This window comes from Erigeron canadensis, chromosome 9, assembly GCF_010389155.1.
Source record: "Erigeron canadensis isolate Cc75 chromosome 9, C_canadensis_v1, whole genome shotgun sequence".
NCBI lineage: Eukaryota > Viridiplantae > Streptophyta > Magnoliopsida > Asterales > Asteraceae > Erigeron > Erigeron canadensis.
Window position 1 is genome coordinate 33,497,344 of NC_057769.1, and position 18,716 is coordinate 33,516,059.

General features: G+C 37.0%; 2 protein-coding genes across 2 annotated transcripts; both read right to left on the reverse strand.

Moving 5' to 3' along the window:
* Positions 1–11,837: 11,837 nt before the first annotated feature.
* LOC122583628 (probable receptor-like serine/threonine-protein kinase At4g34500) lies at positions 11,838–14,966 on the reverse strand. Its single transcript, XM_043756013.1, has 3 exons — positions 14,844–14,966; positions 13,074–13,934; positions 11,838–11,948 (listed from the first exon to the last, which is right to left on the reverse strand). The coding sequence occupies exons 1-3, from the start codon at positions 14,964–14,966 to the stop codon at positions 11,838–11,840; spliced, it is 1,095 nt and encodes a 364-aa protein (XP_043611948.1).
* Positions 14,967–15,007: 41 nt separating this feature from the next.
* On the reverse strand, positions 15,008–18,297 carry LOC122583630 (probable receptor-like protein kinase At2g39360). The gene is made up of 2 exons (XM_043756014.1): positions 17,900–18,297; positions 15,008–15,731 (listed from the first exon to the last, which is right to left on the reverse strand). The coding sequence occupies exons 1-2, from the start codon at positions 18,295–18,297 to the stop codon at positions 15,008–15,010; spliced, it is 1,122 nt and encodes a 373-aa protein (XP_043611949.1).
* Positions 18,298–18,716: the final 419 nt, after the last annotated feature.

Sequence of the window (18,716 nt, forward strand, 5' to 3'; positions counted from 1 at the left end):
TCAATAATCTTAAAAGGACCGATATACCTTGGCCCGAGTTTGCCTCTCTTCACAAAACGGATAACACCCTTCCATGGCGACACCTTCAACAATACATAATCCCCCGCTTCAAACTCTAGCGGTCGCCGCCTCACATCGGCATACTTCTTTTGTCTTTCACGGGCCAATTGCAATCTCTCCTTGATTTGGTAGATCACCTTTGTTGTTTCCACCACAATCTCCGGTCCAATGAGTTGGCTTTCACCGATCTCCGCCCAAGCTAGGGAGATCGGCAAACCCTACCATATAAAGCTCTAAAAGGCGCCATTTGGATGGTGGCATGATAACTATTGTTGTATGAAAATTCCACCAAAGGCAAGTGATCTTCCCAACTCCCACTAAAATCAATGGCACATGCCCTTAACATATCTTCAAGCGTTTGTATTGTTCTTTCGGTTTGCCCATCCGTTTGAGGATGAAACGCCGTGCTCATATTTAGTCGCGTACCCATTGCACGATGAAAGGCCCTCCATAAATTCGAGTTATACCGGGAATCTCTATCGGAGATGATAGAAACCGGAACTCCATGTTTAGACACCACTTCCTTGATGTACAAACGAGCTAAGGTGTCAACACCATCGGTTTCACGAATGGCCACGAAATGAGCCGACTTCGTTAACCGATCAACTATCACCCAAATTGTATCGCGACCACTTCTTGTCTTCGGTAACTTCGTTATGAAGTCCATTGCAATGTGTTCCCATTTCCATTCGGGGGCCTCGGGTTGCACTAATAATCCGGGTGGCTTCTTATGATCGGCTTTCACTTGTAAGCAAGTAAGGCACTCACTCACATACCTAGCCACATCTCGCTTCATACCCGGCCACCAATAGAAATCTCTTAAATCAAAATACATCTTATCCGACCCGGGGTGGACCGAATAAGGTGATCGATGAGCTTCATGCATGAGAAGAGTTCTTAGATTGCCGAAAATGGGAACCCAGAGCCTTCCAACTAAATAGAGCCCATTATCACTCTTCCTATCGAATTGTTGCTCCATACCATCCAAATTCTCATTACCAAAGTTTTCTGGTCGAGTGGCTTGTACTTGAGCCGCAATGATTTGATCGCGAATGTTTGGTCCTACCGTGAGGCTCATAACCCTAGCACGTCTTGGTTTAACTCGTTCCTTCCGGCTCAAGGCATCGGCTACCACATTGGCCTTACCCGGATGATAACGGATGTCACAATCATAGTCACTAAGGAGTTCAAGCCAACGTCTTTGTCTCATGTTCAATTCACTTTGATTAAAAATGTGTTGTAGACTTTTGTGATCGGTATAAATCACGCACTTGGTGCCATAGAGATAATGCCTCCAACACTTCAAAGCAAATACTACCGCTCCCAATTCTAAGTCGTGTGTCGGATAGTTCTTCTCGTGCACCTTCAATTGGCGGGAGGCGTATGCAATAACTTTGCCCCTTTGCATAAGGACACAACCCAATCCTTGCCCCGAAGCATCACAATATACTACAAAATCTTCAACTCCATCGGGAAGGGTTAGAATGGGTGCTTCACACAACATGTTCTTAAGAGTTTGAAAGGCTTGTTCTTGTCTATTGCCCCATTCGAATTTCCGTTCTTTTTGAGTCAAGAGTGTAAGAGGTTGTGCAATGCGGGAGAAATTTTCGATAAATCTTCTATAGTAACCCGCCAATCCAAGGAATTGACGGATTTCGGAAGGTGTTTCGGGTCTCCTCCAATTCTTAACCGCTTCGATCTTACTTGGGTCAACGTGAATACCGTCTTTGCTTACCATGTGACCAAGGAAGTGAACCTTCTCCAACCAAAACTCACACTTGGAGAATTTAGCATACAATTTCTCCTTTCTTAACAACTCGAGTACTTCTCGCAAGTGTTCGGCATGTTCTTCCTTCGTTTTAGAATAAACAAGTATGTCGTCAATAAAGACAATGACGGACTTGTCCAAGAAAGGGCGACACACCCGGTTCATCAAATCCATGAATACTGCTGGTGCATTGGTCAACCCGAAAGGCATAACGGTGAATTCAAAGTGCCCATACCGAGTTCGGAAAGCCGTTTTATGAATGTCATCATCATGAACCCGGAGTTGATGATAACCCGAGCGGAGATCGATTTTGGAAAAGTGCTTGGCACCTTGAAGTCGGTCAAAGAGGTCATCGATTCGAGGGAGAGGATATCGATTCTTCACCGTAAGCTTATTCAACTCCCGATAGTCTATACACATTCTAAACGACCCGTCTTTCTTCTTGACAAAGAGAATGGGAGCACCCCAAGGAGATTGACTAGGACGGATGAAACCTTTCTCTTGAAGTTCCTTAAGTTGAGCTTCGAGTTCTTGCATTTCAGTGAGGGCAAGTCTATAAGGAGCTTTTGCCACGGGTGCGGCTCCCGGAATAAGATTGATACGAAAGTCAAGTTCACGAGATGGGGGTAATCCCGGTAATTCTTCCGGAAAAACATCAGAGAATTCACAAACAATAGGAACAGTCTTCAATTCTACCTTTGAGATGGTAGCACTAAAGACTTTAGAATTTAGAGAATCGGAAGTTTCACCTTGAACTCTAAGAATTTTACCGCTAGACAACGGTATTTTAACAACCCTCTCCCCACAATCAATAGTTGCATTTACCGCCGTTAACCAATCCATTCCCACAATAACGTCAAAGCTACCGATTTCAAAAGGCATAAGGTCGATGTAGAATTCGATGTCGTTTAGAGTCAAAATACAATCACGAAGTATTTGACTAAGTTTTGCTAAGGTGCCATTTACCGTTTCTATATCGAGTACATAGTTTAGGGCACACGGATGCACATCAATCAAAGGAATAAAGCGAGAGGACACAAAACTATAATCGGCTCCAGAATCAAATAAAACCGTTGCATAATGACCATTAAGAAGAAAGGTACCTGCAACAACATTGGGATCATTACGGGCCTCATTTGCATTGACCGCAAAGGCTCGGCCACGGGGTTGCACTTGGTGACCTTGTTGTCCCCGGTTTTGGTTAGGCCCGGCAATTTGTAGTTGATTGGGGTGAACGGCCACTTGAACTTGTTGTCCCACCCATTGAGGACAATTGTTACGGTAATGATTTGGGCTACCGCACACATAACATTCGCCTCTTCTTTGATTGCCTTGAGGAGGAAGAGCTTGAATAGGAGCTACATTGAGCGGACCCGTACCCCCCCTTGGTGCCCTACATTCTTTCGCCATATGCCCCAAACGGTTACAATTAAAGCATGCCCCACATTGAACATTGGCGGGGTGGTGTCTATTGCATCTTCCACAATGTGGGTGGGGCCCCACATAAGGCTTCTTCACCGGCTCCACCGCCGCCATCACCCTACCCCGATTAGCATTCTTGGAGTCAAACCTCCCCATCTTCCTTGGACCACTTGTTTCCCCAACCTCCTTTCTTTTTGATGATGACGATGATTTACTCAAAACTCCACTTCTTAACAAGTCTTCGGTAACACTACCGGCACGGTTAATAGCCTCGACCATGGAAGTAGGCATGACCGGATTGATGAGAGAACGAACTTGTGGAGTCAAACCCAAAACAAACTTCTCAATGGCCCGAGACTCGGTGCTCACTAGGTGAGGAACAAGGGTAGACAACTCTTGGAATCGTCTAACATAGCCCTTGTAGTCGGCCCCGTCCATTTTGAGATGGACAAACTCGATGGTCAAGTTTTGGAGCTCATAAGGTGGGCAAAATTTCTCTTTCACTTTGTTCTTGAAGTCGGCCCATTCCAAATTGTGGGCCCGACCCAAGGCCTTCTCTTGGTTCCACCAACTTAAAGCATCCTCCTTGAACATACCGGAGGCATAATAAATTCGGTCATCATAAGTACAATGACTCCTTTCAATCACCGCTTCAATCCTCTCAAACCATTTTATACATTCCACGGGCCCACCCAACCCATCAAACTCCGGTGCCCCACAATTCTTGAAATCTTTGAATTGACAACCTTGGCGGTACACTCCGTGTTGGTTATACCTAGCCCTATAGTTATCCGCTCTTTCGAGTTCTTCTTCTTCTTCTTCTTCTACTACAACATGAGGTTGAGCACCCTCATCATTCACATTTTCCGGGTTTCCAACATTTTGATGCTCATTAGGTTGTACCCCATTGTTCCCATCAAGAGTTGCTTGGACTTGGGCAACAATAGTCGGCATGATATTGGAGACCGTTTGAGCAATCACATCCGCCAAGTTAGGCCTGGGAGCCTCACCAAGACCCCTACCTCGGCCCCTACCTCGTCCTCCACCACGACCTCTACCACCCCGGCCCCTACCTCTACCTCCTTGCACTTCCGGTTGAGCTTCCGGTTGAGGTTCTTCCGAGTTAGCCCTATAGTTAGTTCCAGCTCTTCTTGGTCTTACCATTTCTATAAAACAAGCAAGGCGTTGACCCGAAAGTTAGTCTCAATACTCACATGTTAGTCACACAAGTTGTCAATGCCCTCAAGTCGACATAACATACACATTTCATACCATTAAGCTAAGGCAAAAGCGATAGATTTCTAGGGAGAAATTATTACTTACCATACTGAGCTCACTACAATCATTTATCATACAATCCTATAATCTAGCACGGATGGTTCAAAGTATAATCCGAATCCAATATGCTTTCTAGTTACTGATCGAGTTTGTGTACAGGGTGTACCGGCGGCTAACCCTCCACTCAATCAACTTCCCAAAAAGCATATCGATTCCTTATTATGCTTTAAACCAAGCGTGCGCAACCCGTGATGTCATTAAATTGCTATAACATCGGGTGACCATAAAATAGTTGATCACGCTCTTTTAGGGTTGCCACAATGTTACATCAAGTTAACGCCATAACTTCACCTCGCCCTAAATCAACAACTATTATCAAACAACAATCCATCTCAATCACAATCAAACTCAAACCAAAACCATATCGTACTCAATTCATCACATAATTGGTCTCAACTACGAACTCCCAATGTACACTTTCTAGGGTTCACAAAAATCAAGTTGCACACAAAATTCCTAGCCATGCATGCTATATGAAGAGTTTTAACTTAAGCCGTAGTCTAGGTCAAACCACCTAATTCTCTACGACCTGGCATGGGCCACCATTCTGTAACACCCTGAGCTAGGGCTCGAAATATTACGGAAATCATATAGCACAAGGAGGGATTATCGTAGGCAACTAAATGACATTAATGAATTCGGTGAATCCACAACAAGTCAAATATTCAAACAATGCACAAGGAGCAAATGACCATCAAAGTTTACAAAAGAGAATTCTAGAGATGGCTATCGATCCTAAGCATTAATCCAAAAGTGGGCGTATGAATCCTTGATCCATAAAGTCCATGCCCGAAACCAAAAGCTACACCAGATCATGCATCACATCCTTGAACCACCTGATTACCTGAAAAGTGTTCTACAAGTCAACACGAGGTTGGTGAGTTCGTAGTGGTGGCCCCATGATGAACCACCGACCATAACCACATATCATAAAATCAAGAACAATTATCACATACAAGTAGTCTTACACGTCATCCAACCAATGCATCACTATATAACAAACGTATAAGAACAATCAATGCAATGTCAATGCCATGATGTGAATGATATGCATGCCAAACCAAAATACATATAATATGTAGGGCCATTATGCCATCTATGCAACGATACTCACAGGTCATCACCATGACCATTGTGGCATCTCAAAAACGTCGGCGAATATACGTCTATAACCCGGATGACCAACACCAGTGTATACGTCTATACCTGGATAAACACATTTGTCTCAACAGACAACCAAATCATCTCAAAGCAACCAACACAATGCAAGCCCAACAATCCATCAATCCAACATCCAATAACCAACAATATGATCAAACTATACATACATACACTTGAGAGGGCTTGCTTTCAAAGAGTCCTCGATGTTTGTATACAGGGTGTACCAGCGGCTAACCCTCCACATCTCAAACCTTTTGAACGCGAAGTCGACTTCCATGTATGTACATCTAATCTAAATATAACCTTTCTCAATACCAACATACACAAAACATTTCAATGATTCATCCATCAATCATCATTCAATCAACAAATAATTAATTCAAACAAATAAACACACAATGTACACTTTTCAGCCCGAATCTCAATAGAGTAGGGAGATACGAACTCACCTTGATTGGCAAAAGAGGCTAATATCGAATTAAGATGAGATTATAGGTGATTATAGTGCTCCACGCGTCCACAACCTAGTAATGTTTACAAGACATGCATTATTCACCAAAGACGATTCTCTAACTAGGTTTTAGCTTTAGTTTATGGCTTTGAAAGACTTTCGGGACCCAACATGGTCGTTAGGGAGGTCATGTAATAGTTTGTAACCAAAATGAAGTCGCCCCAAGGTCGCCTCATTCTCAAACATAAGTTATATGTTTATTTAGTTTATGTTAATGTCTTGAATTAGGTTCCAAAGAGGACACCTAACTTTAAACGACTCGTTTGTCATGTGTAGGGCACCAATAAGGTCATAAGAGTACATTCCGGAAAGGTCGGGACGATCCTAGGATGTTAGAACTAAAGCTAGGAAAAAGTTAAGTGATTTAAGCCCCCAACTGCGCCGCAACTTATCGCTGCGCCGCAGCTGAAAAACAGACTCGTGAAGCTGCGCAGCAGCTTAACTAGCTGCGCAGCAGCTGAAAAACAGAATTGTGAAGCTGCGCAGCAGCTTAACTAGCTGCGCAGCAGCTCACCCAGTTCAGCATCAGCAACCCATTTCGACCTAAACACACCAAAACTAACCCATAACTCATTTTTGACACCCAAAATCGATTTGTGAAGCATCAAAACTCAATATGAAGCATAATTAAGCATGTTTACACATGAATAACCCAAACCCACTTCAAAATCTTTCTTCAAAACACCAAACTCAAGTTCAAATTCGGTTTAACCCATTACTAACCCTAGACAAACCCTAATTCGACTTTTGACCCGATTTGTGACCCGAAAATGTTTTGGCACAACTATAGGTACATTTACTAACATGAAGTGAAGGTCATAGAGTAGAATTTACTTACCAAAAGCTTCACAAATCCTCAAACCCGAATTTTGATTCAAATGAGGTCATTTCTTACACTTTGGAACCCAAGTTTTTGATATGAAGTTAAAATGGTGATAAGATTTATTATTCTTGCATTAACTAAGCTTGAATTTCCATGAACTATGAATTAAATTAGAGAGAGAGAGTGAAAGGAGAGTGTGTTCTTGGGAGTAAAGAAGAGAGAGATAAGAAGAATAAGGGAAGGAAAGGATAAGGTGGGTGGGGGTTGGGTTGACTAAGGTGGGTCATGGGTCAAGACTTTGATCCATGGGTTGACCCGTCAACATAACTAATTAGTTCAAAACCCACGACATTACATCTAGCACACCGTCAACCGGCTCATTGAGTATACAATTAGTCATTTAACCACAAGATGGATTTAAAGATATCATTAACTACTATAATTCATAACATGATACTTAAAGTCAACGGGTCAAAATTCATGGATGTTACAGTATTAATCTCATGCCTTCATCGATTTATTCTAAGTTGAATTTAGGAGAACCAAAACCAATTAAAATGAAAATCCATTTGGCCGATAAATCTGAAATTAAACCTATGGGGATCTTAAAAGATGTGTTAGTCAAGGTGGGTGGTTTGGTTTTTCCTGTAGATTTTGTCATTATTGATGTAGATGAAGCATTAGATGTGCCCCTTATCCTAGGAAGACCATTTCTTGCTACAGCTGATGCTAACATTGAGGTTGGTCGTGGTAAGCTTACATTGAGAGCAGGGAATGAGTCAGTGACATTCTCGAACACATATTCCGTTTCTTTACCTAATGTTGTTAACTCTGTTGAAACGGAATGTGTTAGCTCTATAGATTTACATATTGATGAATGGCTAGATAAGGAGCCTGAGAAAAAGAAGGTTGAGTTGAAGACAACAGCAGTGTCAGTTTCCAACCCAGCGGATGGCCCGTGTGCTAAGATTCGTAAACTTTACAGTCGTTTGAAATCTGTTGTTTCTCATGGTAATGCTTCGTGTGGTTCGTTCTGCGTATCGCAGGAGGGATACACCATCATCTAGCATACATTGTCTTAACCGAAGATATTCCAAATTTGAACACCTCAATGAAAATCCCTTTCACCAAGATGGAAAAACTCACTCAGACCCATTATAGGTGGAAATTAAATAAATGTATCTAACCATCCTCAAATATGCCTAAGGTAGTACCCGAACTTAAAACCTCTTGGAGGAACAGTTGCCGCTAAACCATTTTTTAAAAATATATATACAGTTAACTACAAACATCTATTAATTCTATACATTTATTAATCAACATGCATTTAGACCCGATTATGCTAGTATAAAAAGTTTTTGGGTTCTTATATATTTAGGATTTTGCTAACCGTACACCTTGTACAAATATTTACAGAACAGATAATATATACCAAACATCATACATGTGGGGTTGTTTGTGTAAGTCACATACGTAAGATATGATTATCAAATAAAGTTACTGCACATCGGAGAAGGATTCTGAGTTCTCCATTGAAATCTTTTTGACTGACTACGATGAGTTTCTCGTAACAACTATATATATGCAAGTCGGAAACGTTAGAAGTTTTCCTGGAAACTTTGTCACCAAGTTTCATTATATACTAGTATATAATATAACTAGTACCAATACCCGTGCGTGATGCACGGATTGACTTAGAGTTATGAAAAAATAAAGATGGCTTAAATCAAAGTTATATGTTCCAATGATTCAATAAAGTGATACATATATATAGGCATTGTTTTGTAGATGTTAGGAAACTATAATACATTACATCATACGACAACGACTTATAAAAATAATCGTATAGAAGTTGTACGATCGTTAGGAAACTAATAAATAAATATCCTAGTTTAAATACGGTTAGATGTACGTGAATAAAATAAGGAATTTATTATATAGGTTTTTTTAAAAAGAATATGATTTAAAGGACACTTGTCGCTTTAATATAACGACATGTGTCGATCAAAGAAGGTTGCAATTCTGTTTTAGTATATTGGTGGATATAATATAAATAAAATAAGAGTTAATGATATAAATCGTCCCTGTGGTTTATCTAAATAGTCACCTTTCGTCTTTTAAAATCAAAAACCTCAAGGAAAGTCCTTTATAGGAGGATAAGGTTCACGTTTGGTCCTTTGACTATTTGACCGTCACCTTCTCTCCGTTAAACCCCTCACGTGCCTCCCACGTAAGGGGTATTCTAGTCATTTCTACTCTAAAGAACGATACGTGACTATTTAGGTAAACCACAAGGATGATTTATGTCATTAACTCTTTACAAAAACCAAAAGATGTAATTAATTCTTTTAATAATAACAACAACAAAAAATCATCCTCTTCTTTTCTAGGATCCCTTTAAACCTTTATAACCACATCTTCTTATGCATCTATCTCTTTCTAAGTATAAATCTATACATATATCTTTAAATTTTCCATATATCTCATTCTGTTACCCTCTCTCTCTCTATCATTCTCTTTCTCTCTAAGTTACAGTTTGTACCTTTTTTTGAATATGTTTTTGGAGTTTCCGGCAACCTCACCGAAAAACCACACGTCAGACATCAACATCAACAACACCTACTTCACACCTCCATCAGAAAACCCCCTGCCATATAAGACCCACACTACCGCCACCGCTAATCACCACACCACCAAAAACCGTTGGCACCTCACAATTCACCCCCTCCCACTATACCCTCCACACCACATCTGGTAGCCGCAAACGGAGACCCACATGTTGTTGTGCTCGCATATCCGTCGGGCACCACACCGCCAGCCTATATCTAAATCTATAAAATCTGTAGTCACCATTTATATCTGGATCCGTATATATCTAATCCGACCACCGCACCCAACCTTCGATCGATTTTTATATACAGATCTATACCTATATCTATAAAATCTGATCACCATAACGACGGCCCCCCATCTCCGTAGTCACCATTTAGATATATATAGTAGATGGCCCGAAAGATTCGACGGTCTGATGGCCTGAAAAAGCCCAGCGGTGGTTGGTAGGAAAGTGGTGTCCCCATCTTCATTCATTCTTTTTTTATTGTGTTTTCTGCCTTTGATGAATGAAATTGGATAGATTGATCTTCAAATAAAGATATATGTATTATTGTGTTTATGTATGTGTATAAATGTATTTAATTTTAGAATATCTAGGCTTTAAGTAACTGAAACAAAAAGATGAAAAAATATCAGGTTTTTGTAAAGAGTTAATGACATAAATCGTCCATGTGGTTTACCTAAATAGTCACATATCGTCCTTTAGAGTGGAAATGACTAGAATACCCCTCACGTGGGAGGCACGTGAGGGGTTTAACGAAGAAATAGTGACGGTCAAATAGTCAAAGGACCAAACGTGAACCGTATCCTCCTATAAAGGACTATCCTTGAGGTTTTTGATTTTAAAAGATGAAAGGTGACTATTTAGGTAAACCACATGGACGATTTATGTCATTAACTCATAAAATAATAATAATAACAAGGTAAAAAAGACAAAAGATGATACATTATTTGTTAAAAAAAAAAAGTGATCATACAGTAACTTTGTGTACCTAGCTACAGTAACTTAAAATAACCAGCTACAGTAAAAAGTTTTCTTCACAAAAATTTACATACAAATTTACATACTTTTATTCATTACTCTTTCTAACAAATGATGGTTGACTTTAGTTCTCTATAATTTTAAAAGTTTTGTTAAACGAAGCTCTAAGTGCTTTCGTTTAGGTGAATTAAATAGTTATACACTTATCATAAAATTCAAGGGTGAACTTTTAATATGGAAATGTACAATCTTTTTATGCACGTTAAATGAAGCTTTAAAGGCTTCATTTAGCATTTTCCTAATTTTAATAATCTAAAAACCATCTAACTCCAAAAACCGAATACCATACCAAACTTATGGTTTAATATCTCAGTTTTTTCCAGTACTAAAACCGACTAAGACCGAAAAGAATAAAAAGTTAAACAACAAATATGATATAGGTAACACTCTTGATGCCTAGTCAAAATTCGAGAATGCGGAAGGTATTATACTAGATGAGCTAGGATGGGCCTAAAATGTTATTTCACATTCCATGTTGTATTAGGGCCCAGATTCCCCATACTAAACAAAACAGTATCCTAGAAGCAATTTCTAGAGACACAGGTCAAGTGTGGACTCCTTATCTCATGGAAAACGCCGGAGATACTTTTCTACCATTTAGGTAGAATCTAAAAGTAGTCTCTACCTTGATAGAAGTAAGATCTGTCTACATCATAACATCCTCCATACACTGTAAGATCTGTCTACATCATAATATCCTCCATACACCGTCGAGGTATTAGGGGTTTAAAACCCACAAAAAACGACAGTGAACAGTTTGTTTCTTTCTTTATTTTTATCTTAATTATAACACAAACAAAACACACCCAATATATTATTTTTTTATAAAATAAATAAATTTCTACCAAATTAAAAACAATTAAATTAACCCCTATGCTAACCAACTTATCTTATTTTAGACCTCTATCAAGTATGAACTACACCATTTTTTTTTTATCTAACTTTGTTAACAAATAACCATATATGCTCAAATCACCATGGAAATGCTACTTTGTACCCTTGGTGGGCCCGATTATCGCCTTAGTCTAGCTGGTGGTTCGGGAACTGAAAATTGTTTCTTTGGGGCCAAAAACCTGTTCCATGGTGACGACCACCATTCTCAACCGGTCCTAATAAGTCTCTGCCCTCTTGATTTGGCCTTGGCAGATTTTGTTTGTGCCATGTAACTAAGAATTGAAAGAGAACTATCTATGCTCTCGTCATTCCTCACCTGTAAAGACTTTGGAGAATTAACAAACAACCAATTAATCAATTACTATTGACTTGATCAATGGCTGGATTAACGAAATGACTTGAAAAACAATGGTGAAAATACACAAAATACCCATGAAGTCAAATAATTGAAGGATTGCGTTTTACACATTTGTTACACATCCTTGACAACTCAATTGAGAAAGATCTGAAGGTTATATGGCGTGTATTACAGTTTTCCAACGTTGACATATATCATCCTTTAAACTTTGTCTTAGTGCACTTTAAGCCTTGTACCTATAAACTTACACCTGTAGATTGCAACACATGAAGTTATTCAACACTGCCACATTATAGCTTCAATTATTTCACTTTCTTGATGTCAGGGCAAAAATATAAAGAAAAAAGAGTGAACATAATGGTGATTAAATTAAAAAAAACCACTTAATATGCATTTATCTACTATTTAAAAATAAAAGGAAGATTTTCATATATGTCCCATTTTAAAGACATAATTATATATATGTCTAAAGCATGCTTTAAAAGTATTGTATCTATGCATTAAAAACTTGCACCCTAAGGCATATATGTAATTATGTCTTTAAAATGGGATATATGGAATTTTCCGAATTCTCTAAATAACCACATTAAAATTTATAAATCACAATTACCGTTTTATAGAACCATGCTTTTTCTTTGTGAAGCGATTTCATATTTCGCGGTTCATCAACCACATCACAAAAGAAAGACAACATCCACGATCGTAATCTTCCCGTGTAGAATCAAACAGTTACAGATAATTATACTCCGTCCAAAATGTTGATACTTGCCTATATATTGTTCTACTTTGATATAGCCCGTAATGAATAAGAACCTATAACAACAACAAAAACAAAAATAGACCTCCAAATATTGGATCAGCTTATTTTAAAAATAGTTTTATGGTTATACGTAAAAAACTTTAACAAATTTCAATGTTTTCTTTAGTTTGAAAACTTTTTATTCACATTCTAATTAATTAAAGCATGAAAGTGATGATGTTTGTCATCATATCAACAATGTTTTTTTTTAAGTATGTACGTATCTTTTGATCGATCAAAGAAAAATCATGTTTAATTTAATTAGTCCAACTATGATAACTTACTTGGAGTTTAAATGCCCGTCTGAGTTGTTGTAGAACCTCTGTTGATGATGGTCGTTTCTTTAGATCATCATCTAAACATTGGTAGAGAATGTTTAGATATGTGGTCAATGATTTTGGCGCAATCTCTTCCTTTATACCCTTGAACACAACATCATCTTGCTTTCTTTTTTCAAATTTCTGTTTAATGAAACTAAGTAGAGACTCACTTTCATGTTTGTCGATTTCATATACCACTTTCCCACACAAGATCTCAAATAAAACCACGCCAAATGAATAAATATCAGATTCTATGGCTAGCATGCCCGATTTTAAGTAGAGAGGATCAACGTAGCTTGATGTGTTGCTAGCAAGATCGATGGTTAACTTTGTATTTTCACTTATTATACTTGAAAGACCAAATCCACCAATCTTTGCCTTCCAATCATCAAACAACATAATGTTGGAAGATTTGATGTCCCTGTGGATGACCGTCTTTCTTTCATCGACACCATTATGAAGGAAGTTTAATCCGATTGCAAGACCAATGCATATCTTAAGTCTGTTTGTCCACATAAGACTAGCATCAGTCAAATACTTGTCAAGGCTCCTCTTAGATGCATGTTCATAAACTAAGATTTTTTCATCCATTTCATTAAGGAATCCTAATAGGGTGATGATATTCTCATGCTTACACCGACCAAGAGCATAAAACTCATTCGAGTATTGTTCCTTCCCTTCACCAACCCTTGTATCGAACCTTTTCACAATAGCAATATAATGTCGCTGACCATCTACATTTGCAAATTCCCCTTTGTATACACTCCCAAAATTTCCTCCCCTTAGAATGTTATCAAGTGACATTCTAAAATTTCCCTCTTGCTCCTACAAACATGGAATACTATATAAATGGATACATCATTAATGATACTAATCCCTATTAAGTATACTGTTATCAAGTATTTTGGCAGTGGATAATTACTCGCTAACATATTAACATAATTCGAACATTCAGTCGGTATACGACATCGAGGAAACCTCACCGTATAATGGTGAAGTCTTTGCATGTACCCTAAACAATGAGATGTTGACTATGAGCCATTACAAGTATTCAGAGGGAAAAATCTCAAGGTTTTGTCATCCCTAAAGATCGAACTCAAGACTTTTAGGTAAAACCGGGAGTGCCTCTGACCAGTTGGACTGACCTTCATTGGCAACATATTAACATGATAAACTTTATTATGGGGATAGAATATAAGGTTGTCGGGTATCTAAGCTTAAGTGTGGAACACTCACATATTGTTTTTTTTAATCCATAGAAATCATGGGGGCCCATGCATTTATTCATTAAATACGAAATAATAAAATATTAGTATGTGGGAAGTTCCACACCTAAGCTTAGGTGCCAGACATCCTTATATTCCCTTATCCCTATATATATATATATCTTTATTTTTTATAAAACATTTTGGGTTTATATTTATGGTATTTCTTAAGAAATTAAGCATATTTTTTTCCCCAAAAAGCCCTTTTCAACATATTTATGGTTCCCAAATTGCCTCCACAAACTACAACACTACATTGCCATATCTATCATTATAACAAATTGTCACTCTTAAAACAAAATTTCACCGTAACGCACAGGTATTATGCTCGCATATATACATTTGGAATAGTAATTCTGAAATATTTCTTACGAGTAATATTCAAGACCATAGTTTTCTTACTTATTTATCTTTACAAAAAAGAAAACATTCAAAGATAACCAATTTTAGTAAAAGTATGATAACTTACTTGGAAATGTAACGCCCTTTCAAGATGTTCTACAACTTCCTTTGAAGATGGTCGTCTTTCCCTAATATTATCTAAGCAACGTTCAAGAATCCCTTTAAAAGGAATAAGTGATTTAAACGCCATTTCTTCATATAAAGGATCGAACACCAAATCTTCTCTTGCTTCTAGAGCCCCCGAATAAAGAAACTTAGTACAGACTCACCCTCATTAATGTGGATATCATAAATTGCTTTCCCACACAACATTTCAAATAGAACCACACCAAATAAATAAATATCGGATTCCTTAGTTAGCAACCTTGAATTTAGGTATGCTGGGTCTACATACCCTGGTGTGCCACAAACACTATTGATGGTATAGGAGTCCGTGGCACTTATCATTGAAAGCCCAAAATCATCAACTTTTGTCTTCCAATTATCAAATAGTAGAACGTAAGCAGATTTTATGTCCCTATGTATCACTACGTGATCTTTTTGGTGAAGAAAATCTAACCCGGTTGCAAAATCAATGCATATCCTTAGTCTGTTCCTCCATGTAAGACTAGCATCGTTAAGATACTTCTCAAGGCTTCCTTTGGATGTATGTTCATAAACAATGATTTTCTCGTCTTTTTCATTGCAATAGCCTAAAAGCCCGATGATATTCTCATGTTTATACTCACAAAGTATTTTTAGCTCAGTGTAAAATTCTTTATTCCCTTGACCATATCTTGTATCTAACCTTTTTGCAACAATAGGATAATATCCCTCTATACCATCTCTACCTATAAGTTTTCCTTTATATACCCTCCCAAAACCTCCTCCTCCAAGCACATCAGTAAGATTGAAGTCATCTGTTGCTAATTTTATATCTTCAAATGACATTTTAAATGTTATCTTTGTCGTTTTCCTATGAATCATAAGATACTACTTAATAAATGAATCTACCACTAATGACATACTTGGAAATTCTAACTTTTTAATTACATTAGTGAATGGATAACTTTTCAAACTTATCAGTCATAAGACATCCTCCAATTAACGACCGATTAAAAGTTTTTGACAAAAGAATGAAACAAAATTGTTTTGAATGTTCACTTATATATATATAAAATTAGTATTAGTATGATTATACTCCACACTTTGTTAGGTTTTTAAACCGGGTATTATAAGTTCGTAAAAACATGTTTAGTTATTTTGATCTTAATTAAAAAGAAAAACAAATTTGTACATATTTTTAAGAAAATGAGAATGAAGTAGCTATCACAGTTCATAATACCAGGGATTAATAACCAATATTAACTACAGTTTCAAGTGATTGTTAAGATTACGATATATACTATGGGTTTACCAGGGATATTAAGGTTAGCCGTGTAGCACACAAAATTATCCTAATAAAGATATAACATATATGTGATATTGTTTTAATATATTGACTGACTTGAAATATTAATGCCTTTTGAAGCTCCTGGACGACGCATTTCATGGTTGGACGCTTGTTGCGTTGTTCTCTCGTACACTCCTGTGCAATACTATAGAATGTGTTCAAAGAATCTTCATTGGGTCCTTTATTTAGAAACTAGTGCTTAGATCCCGTGCGATACACGGACAACCTTAAATAATTTTTCTTAAACTTTATTTTAAGATTGTATCAATGAATAAATATAACTGAGTTGGACATAATAAAAATATTCTTATGAGTTGATTAATTTAAAGAAGAAGAATGCTAGATATACCTTGGGATTTATTAATGATACACGAGGGCTTAAAACGCGTACATTGCACGCCGGAGAGAATTATAAAATTGATTGCCCATAGTAGGCGCATATAAGAAGGATTATGTTGGTTACCTGGATGTGATAGGTATTATGAATTTTCCCCCACTTTGATATATAGACCCACGTGGATGCGCTATAACCTTAAATAATTTCTTTAACACCAGTTCAAGCATGCATGTAGCGAAGTAAATGTACTCCTATTACAACTAATGACCATTTTAAAAAAAATTAATGACTTAAAATGCATAGAAAAGTCTTATTTAGCACTAAAATAAACCAAACATACCTCATAATTTTCATCACAAATTTGATAGGCTGTTCTTTGTATAAAATTTGAAATTTATTGATCATTCATTTTAACTCCAATAGCACTAGTGACATCTACAATCCTAACTTGCACATTAAACCTACAAAAAAAAAACAAAAAAACAGAGATACAATTTTACCACACAACTTAATGATTATAGAGTTTTAATATGAAATATAAACATATACCTAGGATTGATGAGAACTCCTTCCTTGTTACATGAACAACAAATCCACATTTTGTTGTCCCTTAAAGCATCAATAATGTCGACTGCATTCATGTAGAGATCGGTCAACTTAACTTCTTGAGAACAGTTCACACATTCCATTGAATACCATAACTGGTCGGTTGGAATAAAACCGATTGTTGCAACAACAACCACTTTATCAAACTGTCAAAATGAAAATGTTTATACATTAGAATGTTAAAAAGCTAGTTATAAATTCGAAAGAAAGTTATGTTAAAAAGTAATCTAATCAAAAAAGAAAAATTCACAAACAATGAATACTTACATGTTCGTCCATCAGGATCATCTCAATACTACCTATGTTATTAACATCTCCATATAGAGGTTGCTTCCATAGCCGCAAATTCTAACCGTTATCGTACATGGCTTATTATTTGGATGCAAGTTTCTAATTGAAACATGGTTTAGTGAAGCCATGCTAAAATTGATTTGTTATGTGTTTACGTTTTGAAATGCCTTAAAACTGAATGGAAGTGGCCTTATATAGACATAGACATGCAAGGAAGTAACCGCCACAAGCAATAATATACGAACGGTTACATATTCAAATTTTCGAAAATTTGAACTTCTTGAAAGCATAACTAATCCATTTTCGAAAATTTGAACTTCTTATAAAAGTTTCTAATCCGTAGACCTTCCAAGGAGCAATATTGTAATGATTTTTGGGCTTTCTTGTATTTTTAAGCATGCCACATAAGCAATAACTAACAAATTTTAAAGTGAGATTTATATAATGTAGGGATAACTTGCTATCACCATTTCCTCCCAATAGTACATCAGCAAAGCGGTCCTTTATTAAATCCATATACAACAATGTTGTCGACATATACTCTAGCGTCACGCTTTTACCCACTTCTTTCGATAGGCTACCCAGGTCATACCCAAGTAGCGTTTCATACATAAGATATCCAAAACTATAGACATCTAATTCTATACATGGAATACGTGTTTCAATGAACTCTGAATCCATATAGAACTCATTATGAAATATTGAGTCTCTATATTTAACAATCTTTGCTCCCAAGTTATTATCAATTACCAACGCAATGTTTACACTATTTGTATCATCATCATGTACTAGTGTCTTCTTGACCTCCATCTCATTGTGAAGGTAAACGAGTTCATTTGCATTAGCAATGCACATTTTCAGTTCTTTTTTCCATGTACCAGTTTTATTCTTCTATTAATAAAATAAAATTTGTCAAGCTGCTTCCATATGAATACATGATATATAATTTGTCATAATATATATCGAATCAAGGGAGAGGTCGCCCAACAATTTTTATAATACTAATAAGGGTAAAAATTAAACAATAAAATTAAATTACATTTGTATAGGATTGCCAATTAATTTTAAACCACATAAATATATAAAACTTGTATTAAAAATATAAAGTATTTTAAATATTGTGGAGTGTCATGGTCACCCTTGGCCACCATATAGCCCATCCAATGAATAAGATAATGGCATTTAGAAAATTCAAAAGATAAAATTTGAAAAGATAACTAGTAAAATATGTCAAAATTTTAAACTTTTAGGTCTATTTAGTATTGTTTTTCCCT